The 13,305-nt window shown below is 42.4% G+C and overlaps 1 protein-coding gene across 1 annotated transcript in view; it reads right to left on the bottom strand.

Moving 5' to 3' along the window:
• Positions 1-4,853: 4,853 nt before the first annotated feature.
• The window catches only part of LOC115416085 (uncharacterized), a 67,288-nt gene continuing 58,836 nt past the window's right edge, over positions 4,854-13,305 (bottom strand). Inside the window, exon 14 of the mRNA XM_030129792.1 lies at positions 4,854-5,405. Coding sequence (XP_029985652.1) covers positions 5,322-5,405 — 84 coding nt within the window. The 3' untranslated portion in view covers positions 4,854-5,321. The remainder of the gene's footprint in view (positions 5,406-13,305) is intronic.

The following is a 13,305-nucleotide window of genomic DNA, read 5'->3' as shown; positions in this document are numbered from 1 at the left end:
GCAACGTCACTTCCGGCTTCGGCAATAAAAGCTTTGAAACTACATGCGCTTCTGACTTCACAATAAAAGCATAAAAAAACGAAATGGATAAAGGTAGGCTTCGAATAAAATGAATGAAAACAAAAAACAAAAAAAACAAAAAAAACAACAGCAGCTGAATCAGGGGCAGTTCTAGGATCAGAGGTTTCGGGGGCTGAACACCCACAGAGCTGCGTGGACAGGCAACAGGAATGTGACTGTTTAGTACATTTTCACACAATTTCAGACCATCATTCCTACTTTTGTGAAAGGAAAGTGGAAGTAAATCTGTGTCATTAGATTGTGAATTATAAAAGCCAATGAATTTCTAGCACTGATTTTTTTTTGCACTGAAATTAAGTATCTGATCTTATTTTTGCAGTTTTTTACCTTAACTTTACAGAAAAGTTTGCTTTTTTTGTTTTGTTTTTTTTACTTTTTAATGTTTAATAAAGAATATTTTCACGTATTAAAACAATCAAATTATATATATATATATATATATATATATATATATATATATATATATATATATATATATATATATATATATATATATATATATAATTTTCAGTGAGACTCAGTTGTCCAATCCACTGATAAAAACTGTATTTGGACAGTTTATCAGTGCTTATACATGTTATACATTCACAAAAATACATTTATTCAACATTTTTGTTGTGAAACCTCCTGTAATTACACAAGATATTTGTCAATTAACAAACAAGTCTGGTTCAAGCTGACAGAACTAATACTTCTTTTACAGTTAATTGTCAATAATTTTAGCTCGTTTTATAATTTTTTTTTACAGTATTAAACTTTACTTTAAATTAACAGTTTAATCTCATAAATAGAAAAGAATTATTTGTGAAATTACCATACATTTGCAAATTCATTTGAACTGTATTTTTCTGTTAAAAAAGAAAAAAATTCTTTTAAAAAATGGAAATTTAATGGTTCTTCACAGTTAGTTTTTTTTGTGTTATTTTACATTTGACGTGTAAAATCACAGTCTGTCATTTCATTGATATTTTCCTGTATCTTAAAAATGCAGGAAAAATCTGTGAAATAAACAGTGAAAATTCTGTTAAATTACAAATTTTTTTTTTACAGTGTACGTACGGTTTTGACATTTTTCTAGCATGTTAAGAATGGACATAAAGTAAACAAGAAAAAAGAAAAAAAAATTCAGCAATCTTAAAATATTTTAGGGGTGCTGGGAATCAATTTAGGGCTAAAAAATGAGCTAAAAACGCCCATGGTGCAAACACAGGACGGTAGAGATGATTGGACGACTGAAAACTACAACCACAAAACAGTTTCACATGTAAGATTTAATGATAAGTAAGAGTACAAAACACACACAGAGAACCAACGACACCAAATAAGTTACAAACACATGCAGAGTACAGCTGAGCTGATTCATGCTGACCAAATTCACTCCTGTTCACGGTCTCACATCCTTCACTGAGGACAGGTCACATGGTTCACTGGGACACCAAAACAACAGCGTTTGATTGGCTTATATTTGACTGACCAATGACCAATGAGCTTCAGCTTCTCATCTAAACCAATGAACAGCTCTGCTGAACTGGACAGAGGTGTGTGTGTGTGTGTGTGTGTATGTGTGTGTGTGTTTGTCATCCTTGTGTATTTTTACTCCATTTACTGACACTAGTGTAAACAGTATCAGCTGATCAGACCAGTATTTTGTCAGATATCAGTCATTTTTAATAGAATATCTTTACAATCCTGTTTCTATGTCCACACACTTTGGCGCTGACTGCTGGACAAATACGGTACAACATGCACAAATAGCAGAAAAAGCACCACATGTAGAAGCTGTGGATCCACACAGGTCAGTGCACTGGTTCCCTTAGGCTGTTTATGGAAGGTCCAAACGGAGCCTGGTTCCCTTTAGGTTCTGCTGTTGGAGGAGGACGTCCTCTGATCTGTGGTTCTGAAGTCAGTCAGTCTGAGAACAGTCCCACCTGTTTCATGGTCGGACGGTGAATCACTTCTAGCTCATTGGTAGTCTCTCTTTGTATTTCCTCTGCTAGGAGGTGTTGTGATCACTTTGCTTTGTGTGTGTGTGTGTGTATGTTTGTTTGTTTGTTTATTAGCAGGATAACTCAAAAACTTATGGACGGATTTTCAGGAAATTTTCAGTAAATGTTGATACTGGCACAAGGAACAACTGATTAAATTTTGGTGGTGATGGGGGGGGGGGGGGGGGGGGGCAGATCTGTCTTGGTGAAGGTCTGCGCTCTCCCAGTGCTTTTCTTGTTTTTATGTGTTTTTCTTCATCGGTCGTCTCTAATCCAACATCTATCCTGTACCTGATGCAGCCTTTTCCTGGGTGCTGGATAGGGATGGGAATCAATAAGAATTCAACGATTCCGATTCCATTATCAATTTTGCTTATTGATCTGATTCTCTTATCGATTCTTTTATCTGGTGAGGGAATGAAACAGTCCAAACAGGTGTGTTTGCATGAACTGTCTTTTATATTCCCATCTCACATTAAATAGAACATATACAGTATGAACTAATGATAAGAACAGATGATGCCGGGGCCAGTCTGGGGGGGGGGGGGCACAGTCACAGTGAAACTCCAGACTCTTTACTAATTCCTCTATTACTGCATTTCTACTACATGGAACTGGTTCGACTCTGCTCGTCTCCTGTTGTGCTCCTCATTTCCTTTCCTCTACCTTCAGAAACTTGTATTTGAGGGGGTACGACGTTTATTGAACCCACCAGAACCAGACCTGGGCCCGGATGATGTCCTGGTTCTGCTGCTGCTAGATTCACAAGCACTGCTAAGTATGGTATCAAATGAATCACATGTGGACAAATGTTTGAACAGACTGGAGGGATTCCACCTTTAGAAGAAATGGAAGCTTTGACAGAGTTCAACTGGACCTGGTGTAGTCTGTTTGGACCTGCTGTGGTCTGTTTGGACCTGGTCTGTTTAAACCTGGTGTGGTCTGTTTAGACCTGCTGTGGTCTGTTTGGACCTGGTCTGTTTAAACCTGGTGTGGTCTGTTTAGACCTGGTGTGGTCTGTTTAGACCTGGTGTGGTCTGTTTAGACCTGGTCTGTTTAAACCTGGTGTGGTCTGTTTAGACCTGGTGTGGTCTGTTTAGACCTGGTGTGGTCTGTTTAGACCTGGTCTGTTTAAACCTGGTGTGGTCTGTTTAGACCTGGTGTGGTCTGTTTGGACCTGGTCTGTTTAAACCTGGTGTGGTCTGTTTAGACCTGGTGTGGTCTGTTTAGACCTGGTGTGGTCTGTTTAGACCTGGTCTGTTTAAACCTGGTGTGGTCTGTTTAGACCTGGTGTGGTCTGTTTAGACCTGGTGTGGTCTGTTTGGACCTGGTGTGGTCTGTTTAGACCTGGTCTGTTTAAACCTGGTGTGGTCTGTTTAGACCTGCTGTGGTCTGTTTGGACCTGGTGTGGTCTGTTTAGACCTGGTGTGGTCTGTTTAGACCTGGTGTGGTCTGTTTGGACCTGGTGTGGTCTGTTTAGACCTGGTGTGGTCTGTTTGGACCTGGTGTGGTCTGTTTAGACCTGGTGTGGTCTGTTTAGACCTGCTGTGGTCTGTTTGGACCTGGTGTGGTCTGTTTAGACCTGGTGTGGTCTGTTTGGACCTGGTGTGGTCTGTTTAGACCTGGTCTGTTTAAACCTGGTGTGGTCTGTTTAGACCTGGTGTGGTCTGTTTGGACCTGGTCTGTTTAAACCTGGTGTGGTCTGTTTAGACCTGGTGTGGTCTGTTTAGACCTGGTGTGGTCTGTTTAGACCTGGTCTGTTTAAACCTGGTGTGGTCTGTTTAGACCTGGTGTGGTCTGTTTAGACCTGGTGTGGTCTGTTTGGACCTGGTGTGGTCTGTTTAGACCTGGTCTGTTTAAACCTGGTGTGGTCTGTTTAGACCTGCTGTGGTCTGTTTGGACCTGGTGTGGTCTGTTTAGACCTGGTGTGGTCTGTTTAGACCTGGTGTGGTCTGTTTGGACCTGGTGTGGTCTGTTTAGACCTGCTGTGGTCTGTTTAGACCTGGTGTGGTCTGTTTAGACCTGCTGTGGTCTGTTTAGACCTGGTGTGGTCTGTTTAGACCTGGTCTGTTTAAACCTGGTGTGGTCTGTTTAGACCTGGTGTGGTCTGTTTAGACCTGCTGTGGTCTGTTTGGACCTGGTGTGGTCTGTTTGGACCTGGTGTGGTCTGTTTAGACCTGGTGTGGTCTGTTTAGACCTGGTGTGGTCTGTTTGGACCTGGTGTGGTCTGTTTAGACCTGGTGTGGTCTGTTTAGACCTGGTGTGGTCTGTTTAGACCTGGTGTGGTCTGTTTGGACCTGGTGTGGTCTGTTTAGACCTGGTGTGGTCTGTTTGGACCTGGTGTGGTCTGTTTAGACCTGGTGTGGTCTGTTTGGACCTGGTGTGGTCTGTTTAGACCTGGTGTGGTCTGTTTAGACCTGCTGTGGTCTGTTTGGACCTGGTGTGGTCTGTTTAGACCTGGTGTGGTCTGTTTGGACCTGGTGTGGTCTGTTTGGACCTGGTGTGGTCTGTCTGGACCTGGTGTGGTCTGTTTAGACCTGGTGTGGTCTGTTTAGACCTGGTGTGGTCTGTTTGGACCGTTTCTGCCTCTACTCCATGTTGTCTACGTTCTGACCAAAACAATGCAGCGTACACGTGACGTCATCGCGCATGTGCAATGAAGGTGGAATCGATAAGAAGAATCGTTAAGCAGGCAAACAATTCTAAGGAATCGAGCTACTGGGATCCGGTTCTCAAAAAGAACCGGTTCTCAATTCCCATCCCTATCGGACGGTGAATCCATTTAAGCTCACTCTCTCTCTCTCTCTCTCTCTCTCTCTCTCTCTCTCTCTCTCTCTTTTTTTTGTGTTTTACTTCATCGGTCGTCTCTAATCCAACATGTATCCTGGAACCGGTGCCGTCTTTTCCTGGGTGCTGGACTTTGGATTGGCCATCAGGTCTGTTGTGGTTCTGGAGCACATATCCAGAACTCAAAGCTAATGTGGTGATCTGAAGGGCAGCTGCTCCCTTCGTCACACTGGGTTTGTCTTTGACGTGGACTAAAGCGAGTCTGCGTCTGGATGGGCGCTGGCCTCCGGGCGCAGAGGACAAACCTGCCGTGTCTTGTTGGTTCTTGCCTCCGTCGCTGAAGTCAAACTTTAACCCTCAGAGCCTGTTCTCCCTCATGTGGACCTGAAGACATTTACAAACCACACAGTAGGAGTTCAACCACACAACGGACGACGAGCCAAGAGCGGCTCCTCCTCACAGTCTGGGTTACACTTCACAGCTGTTCGACGCCACTCGTCCGTTTCCAAGATCCTTTTCTTCAGTAACTGCATCTGGTCTGAGGGCGGGATCCTGTACGACAAAGACAGAGGAAAGGTCAGAGGTCGGCGGTGGAGGCGGTGGTATGGAAGTAAATCTGTGTCATCAGACTGTGAATTATAAAAGCCACTGAATTTCTAGCACTGAACTTTTTTCGCACTGAAATTAAGTATCTGAAGTTTTTGTCTCTGAATTCAACTATGTTTATAAATTTAGAATTTAAAAAATTCAGATACAAAAAAATTCAGATATTTAATTTCAGTGCAAAAAAAAAATCAGTGCCAGAAATTCAATGGCTTTTATAATTCAAAATCTGATGACACAGATTTACTTCCATACAGGGGCATCACTCGGCTGAAGCCCCCTTAAAGTAGTCTTTAGCCTCCCTAAGTAATTTGGTGCTTTTTGTTAATTTTTGAACCGTACTAGCACCAGGTTCTGTTTGGTGTGAAGGGGTTTGTATTGGGACATGAACTACCTTCCTCTGTGTCATGGACGGCACATAATTCCAGATCATATTTACACAGAACTAAATCACATTTAGAAGGCACAGGCTTTTAGAAACAGGACAAAAAGGCCTAAAGTTCAACTTGGTCTGTTATCCTTTAATCGGCCAAAAAAGCTGAGACACAATAGAACAGACAGCTGTGGTCAGCTGAGCCTTCTGCTGCGTTTACATTCACTAACTTTAGAGAAAAGTTGACCATTGTTCATCCTTAATCATTAACATTATACATCATAGGTTTAGACCAGGGTTCTAAACTGCTGTTCTTTCAGGTTCCACATTCAGTCTGATCTGATCTGCAGTGGACTGAACCAGGAAAAGAAGAACAGAAGAACCCAGAAAGAATGACAACTGCACATTTAGGTCTGTGTTTGACAGAAAAACAAACAAACATTAAACTATGAAAATACTTTTATAAACTATCCAAACAAAAAAGATGTGAATAACCTGAAAAAACTGACATTCCTTCAGTAAAATTAGTTCAATTGTCTCAGTCTTCTTCCTCCACTTCTCATTAGTCCATGTGCATTCTGGATCAGATCTCCAAAGACACTAAACACTGAGGAACAGGAAGAAAAGAGTTCAAACTGGACTGAATTTAATACAGACATTTCAGGTTGGACACATTTGTTCAGGTTAGTCACATTTTATTGGTACAGGAGAGTTTGGAAATGGAAAGAGTTTCACAATTTAATGTGATTTTTTGCACTAAAACAAAGAACAAAATTGTAAGTTGTCATTATTTACAGACATAATGTAATATTTTTTTCACATTAAGTCAAGAAGAAAATATGGAGTCGTTCTTTTTTGTAGGTTATCATGCTGTTATTTTACTTGAGATCATATTGGTCTGTATGTGGAACCTGAACTAACATGAGTTCCACAGCACTTTGTAAATTCATCCCAGGGGTCGGATTGGAACCTTTGGTGGGCTGCATTTGGGCCCGGGACGCATGTTTGACAGCCCTGGTGTCAGATGATATTCCACTGTCATCTGGTCAAACGGCTGATGCAGCAGTGGGACTGGATCAGTGGAACTCTTCCACAGATCATGGCTGGATTCTCACACATTCTTGTTATGTGTGCTTTCAAGAAAAATCTTTGGCTTTTCTAAGAAATTTAAAAACTGGATTAAATTCAATAGCTTAATAATTCTGTGTCAAGAACAGATGTCAGCTGCTTCCTGGGGGCCAAGCCACCCCCCAAAGGTCCGATCCTAGAACTGCCCCTGGGTGGAGGAGCACACAGCAACATCTGGAGCAGAAGAGTGAAGCCAAAAACTGAAACATGTCCATGAGTTCAGGAAACAGCAGGACTGACTCTGAAACAGGTCCATGAGTTTGGACTGTCAGCAGCAGAAACAAGGGGGGGGGTCCAGGGTGGGAGTGCTGGTGGGTGTTCAAGGGAGTGAAGTGACACTAAATGAACATTATAAAAGTGTCAAATCACAGAGAACTGTATTTATTTGATGGTCATCCACTAATCAAATGAACCCAGTTGAACCTCATTAATGGGACCAGTTCATGAACCAAAGCACAGAGTTCACTTTAATGAGGATGGACTCATTTCCTCCTCCAGGAGCTATTGTGATCACTTTGTGTGTGTGTGTGTTTGTTTGTGTGTGTGTGTTTGTTTGTTTGTGTGTTTGTTTGTTCATCTTCAGTGTAAAACTCTTCCACCCATCTTTCCCAGATCTTCCCCACAGATAGGCCTAGGCCCTGGGACCAACCCAGTCCATTTTGGTCCCAGTAGGACAAAGTTCAAGGTCACAGCAAGGTCACAACATCTACAGTTTTCCATCTGTCATCATTGAGACATTTTCAGAAATTCATCCAAAATTCCAATCGACTGCAATTCTCCTCCAGTTGGATCCACCTGTAGCTTAGAACAGTCTCTTGTATGTGGAACTAAATTGTCCACATCTCCCCCATCCCCAAAATTCATGTGCTGTTGGAGTTGGAGTTATGTTTTAGGAGTTCCTAAATTGTTAAATAAAAAGTTTTTCACTCATTTTTTGCAGTAAGGTTTTTTTCTAGTTATTATTTTCACTTGCTTCAAAGTTTTTCATCCCCTTTAAAATTAACCACAGAACACCAAAACTGACCTGAAGCTTTAAAAATGTTCTGGGGGAGGACCCCCAGACCCCCCACCAATACCACTCATGACATGTTTTCTCTCCATGTTACTAATCTTCTACACCTGCACACTCTCCCATTCAGTGGGTTTTACAGTATTGACAAATGTAACTATATAAACTTGTACGCTATAGTAGTATTGGACTGCATCATTTTTAATAGTGGCCAATGATTTTGACCCGAAGAACATTTTGAAAAATTAGCCCCAGTTCCACATTTGATCATTTTTGGACTTTTCTTCACAACATCTACAGTTTTCCATTTTCCAAAATTCATCCAAAATTCCAATCGACTCCGATTCTCCTCCAGTTGGATCCACCTGTAGCTTAGAACAGTCTCTTGTATGTGGAACTAAATTGTCCACATCCACTGTGGAATGTGGACTCTGTGGACATTTACACTGAACACTGAAAATCCCATTTCCCACACATTTAAAATTAGAACTCAACTAATATTGATGTGAGTTGAATCTAATTGGACAGACACATGACTGGGACCAGATTCAACTGTTTGTGTGTATGGAACAACCTGGAAACTGTTGGATTTACACAGAAACAGTGGATCCACACATGCACAAAGTTCAGGCTGAAGGAGGAGCTCTGAGTTCTGAACACTGGTTTCTGACACTGAATTCAATTCAAATCCTTTAACATTAGAACCAACAGGATCCAGTCTAGGTCTAGGTCTGTGTCGGACCCCTGTCACAGTCAGTCTGGGTTCAAACATGTTCCATATTCACACTTCTACAGGGTGTATAAAATAAAAGAAAACTGTACATTTTTTAAATTTAGCCCCAGTTCCACATGTGATCCTTTGTGGACTTTTCTTTTGTGTGGGTCTGTAGGTAGAGGACTGGAGGACATGGGTCCACATTTACAGACCCAGGTTTACATGCATGAGTGAACAGGAGCAAAGTCAGCAGCTCAGGTTACAACTGCTTTGAGTCAAGTACAGGTGGGATTTAGGGTTCACCCTGACCCCGACCCTAACTCTAACCTGGCCTGTTAACTCTAACCTATTATCTGTTTATATAGTCATTTTCCCAGGAGGCTTTGTGTGTAACTTTTATCCTTACTTATTTATTACGTATTTGTATTTCATCTACAGGCAGCTTAGAGGTGGGAGTGAGGGCAACGCTGTTTTGAGTGATCACTGTTTTATTTTGAATGTATTTCTAGCACTTTATTGTTATTAGCATTATTATTATTATTATTCATTTTATTTTTTATTATTGTCTATTTTGGCATGCTTTGTTTGTTCTGAACCTTAAGCACTTCTCTTCATCACTTACACTTAACTTTTTTTTTTTTTTTTTTAACCAATTATTGCATGGTTTGTGGTTTGAATTGATGTTTGAAGCACTTCTTGTTATTCTAGCACTTCTGCCCTCTTATTTAGACCTCCCTCCCCTAGGGCTGCCTATGAATTTTACTAATTGCACAATTAGTTACTAATTTGATTTAATATACCCCCCCCTTCTTTTTTTCCCCAAGGATAGCTTAACCCAACCCAAAACCTTACCCCCGCCCTGACCCTAACCTTGACTCTGACCTTAACCCTGATCCTAACCCCAGCGCTAACCATGATCTTAGCCCTGACAACCCCCCCCCTTAAATTAATCTCATTATTATTATTATTATTTTTTTTTCAATATCACCCCCCCACCCTTTTTTTTTTTTTTTTTTTTTTTTAAAGAAGTGGATGGGGTGGGCCCTCCCCTCTGCCTTGGTGGTCTGCCTGGGGATTGAACTTGTGTCCTTTGCATGAAAGTCCTGGTTCCCTTCCACAACACTATCCCTGTTCCAATAAGTAATCAGATCATTAGGCCAGTGCAACACAGTTTAACCCTAACCCTAACCCTGTCCTCAGTGTCATTTTCAGTCTAAACCAGTCTAATTTCCTTTCACAGGCAGAACAGCGTCCATGGGTAAACAAATAAACCTGACATGGTGTCCACAGTGTTAATGCTGTAACCTGGCAAATCTGTGGAAAACAAGATGGATGCCCATTGGCCCCTCCCATTGGCCCCTCCCATGTATTTTGATTGGATTTCAATCCCACCTGTACTTGACTCAAAGCAGTTGTAACCTGAGCTGCTGACTTTGCTCCTGTTCACTCATGCATGTAAACCTGGGTCTGTAAATGTGGACCCATGTCCTCCAGTCCTCTACCTACAGACCCACACAAAAGAAAAGTCCACAAAGGATCACATGTGGAACTGGGGCTAAATTTAAAAAATGTACAGTTTTCTTTTATTTTATACACCCTGTAGAAGTGTGAATATGGAACATGTTTGAACCCAGACTGACTGTGACAGGGGTCCGACACAGACCTAGACCTAGACTGGATCCTGTTGGTTCTAATGTTAAAGGATTTGAATTGAATTCAGTGTCAGAAACCAGTGTTCAGAACTCAGAGCTCCTCCTTCAGCCTGAACTCTGTGCATGTGTGGTTCCACTGTTTCTGTGTAAATCCAACAGTTTCCAGGTTGTTCCATACACACAAACAGTTGAATCTGGTCCCAGTCATGTGTCTGTCCAATTAGATTCAATTCACATCAATATTAGTTGAGTTCTAATTTTAAATGTGTGGGAAATGGGATTTTCAGTGTTCAGTGTAAATGTCCACAGAGTCCACATTCCACAGTGGATGTGGACAATTTAGTTCCACATACAAGAGACTGTTCTAAGCTACAGGTGGATCCAACTGGAGGAGAATCGGAGTCGATTGGAATTTTGGATGAATTTTGGAAAATGGAAAACTGTAGATGTTGTGAAGAAAAGTCCAAAAATGATCAAATGTGGAACTGGGGCTAATTTTTCAAAATGTTCTTCGGGTCAAAATCATTGGCCACTATTAAAAATGATGCAGTCCAATACTACTATAGCGTACAAGTTTATATAGTTACATTTGTCAATACTGTAAAACCCACTGAATGGGAGAGTGTGCAGGTGTAGAAGATTAGTAACATGGAGAGAAAACATGTCATGAGTGGTATTGGTGGGGGGTCTGGGGGTCCTCCCCCAGAACATTTTTAAAGCTTCAGGTCAGTTTTGGTGTTCTGTGGTTAATTTTAAAGGGGATGAAAAACTTTGAAGCAAGTGAAAATAATAACTAGAAAAAAACCTTACTGCAAAAAATGAGTGAAAAACTTTTTATTTAACAATTTAGGAACTCCTAAAACATAACTCCAACTCCAACAGCACATGAATTTTGGGGAAAATGTCTGTAAATGTAACCCTGACCAACTCATCTGTTATTTTTTCTGCTTTTTGGCACTGAAACCAAAAGTTTCAAGCTTGGCCATTCCAGATGTACGCTTCTGTTTTTTTCCAGTAGTTTCCACTTCAGCACCTTCCTCTACAAACGTGTCCATGATGTCGTATATGCTAGCCAAAATAATCTGTACGTCGTCAAACCTGCGTCCACAACACCCCCCCCCCCCCCCCCCCGACAATATCATGTTCTCTTTTGATTGGAAGAAATTCCGTCAGCTGAAACAGAACTTCTATTCCGTTCCAGATCCTCTCTGAGGGGATTTCAAATACAGTGGCTTTGCAAATACCAAGGCTGTTCCTCATTCATTCAGTTTGATCTGCGTACTGTACCACACACATAGAAATAAGATGATAAACAGGTCCAAATAAAGCACTTATGCAGTCGGGCGCGTAACCGCGTAAGGCCGCGGCACGCACAGCTGCACGCATGGGAAGGGCACATACACAAAAACACACACACACAAACACACACACACACACAAACACACACACACACAAACACACACACACACAAACACACACACACACACACACACAAACACACACAAACACACAAACACACACACACACACACAAACACACACACACACACACACTAGTCATATACCGTCCAGAGCAGATCAGCTGTGAACCCAAACATGAAGGTCCATGCAGATCAGTTGTGTCTTCTTCCCTTTTCGCTGTGGTTCCTTCATAATGAAAGCTCCTTGTTCGCACTAAACTCCAGTTAGTCTGGAGGCTGAACTTCAGTGAAGCTGAACTGGTCCATGTGTTTGTGAGGCACAGAATGAGCAGAGTTTCCTTCCAAACAGAAACAGTCATCAGCCTGTCCTCCTGACAGAAGAATACACAAGTCCTCTGATTATCAGCACTGGGAAACCTGTCAGCCCCCTGAGCCTGCACACCCAGGACTGACCCAGGACTGACCCAGGACTGCAGACCCAGGACAGCAGACCCAGACCCAGGACAGCAGACCCAGACCCAGGACCGCAGACCCAGACCCAGGACAGCAGACCCAGGACAGCAGACCCAGGACAGCAGACCCAGACCCAGGACAGCAGACCCAGGACAGCAGACCCAGACCCAGGACAGCAGACCCAGACCCAGGACAGCAGACCCAGGACAGCAGACCCAGGACAGCAGACCCAGACCCAGGACAGCAGACCCAGACCCAGGACAGCAGACCCAGGACAGCAGACCCAGACCCAGGACAGCAGACCCAGACCCAGGACAGCAGACCCAGGACAGCAGACCCAGACCCAGGACAGCAGACCCAGGACAGCAGACCCACGACAGGATCCTGGTGCCGACTGGACTCCGCGAAACACGTGTAGAAGTTACTTCAATATGACTTTTTTCCCCCTCAATTTTTCCATTTGACGGAAATCCGTCGTGGCGACGGAGAACTTTAATCCCTGATATATATGTGTGTATGTATATATATATATATATATATATATATATATTTATTTATTTATTTTATTATTTTTTTTTTTTTTAATGCACCCTGTCCAGTTCCATCTGTACAATCATATATTCAACGGTGGATTTACCAACTGGCACCCTCAGCTTTGGAGGCTGAAGAGACCATATTAGGGTAAAGAGGGTGGAGCTAAAGGAGCCCGGGAGGTCAAAGGTGAGCTAATGCTAACTGTTAGCTCACTGACTCAGTAAAACATACAGTCTACTCTCGTTAAACCGCCCGCCGTTATACCACCATTTCCGCTTATCGCCATCCGCCAGCCCAGTTCCATGCACAAACAACACTTATACCATTGATTTCCCGACCGTTATACCGCCAGCGTCGCGGCGCGGCACCTCCGAGGTGCGCCGCCATGGCACCTCCGAGGTGCGGCTCCCAGTGTTGTCTTTTCCGTGGAAGCCGGGTCGAAATGGCTCTTTGAGTGTTAAAGGTTGCCGATCCCTGCCTTACAACATAACAGAATCAAGATTTATTTAGAAACGCAATTAGAACGGGTTAACGGAGGCAGCATAGACATCATATAGTAAAGACA

This window comes from Sphaeramia orbicularis, unplaced genomic scaffold, assembly GCF_902148855.1.
Source record: "Sphaeramia orbicularis unplaced genomic scaffold, fSphaOr1.1, whole genome shotgun sequence".
In the NCBI taxonomy this organism is placed as follows: domain Eukaryota; kingdom Metazoa; phylum Chordata; class Actinopteri; order Kurtiformes; family Apogonidae; genus Sphaeramia; species Sphaeramia orbicularis.
This window is presented reverse-complemented; position numbering and strand designations above follow the sequence as displayed.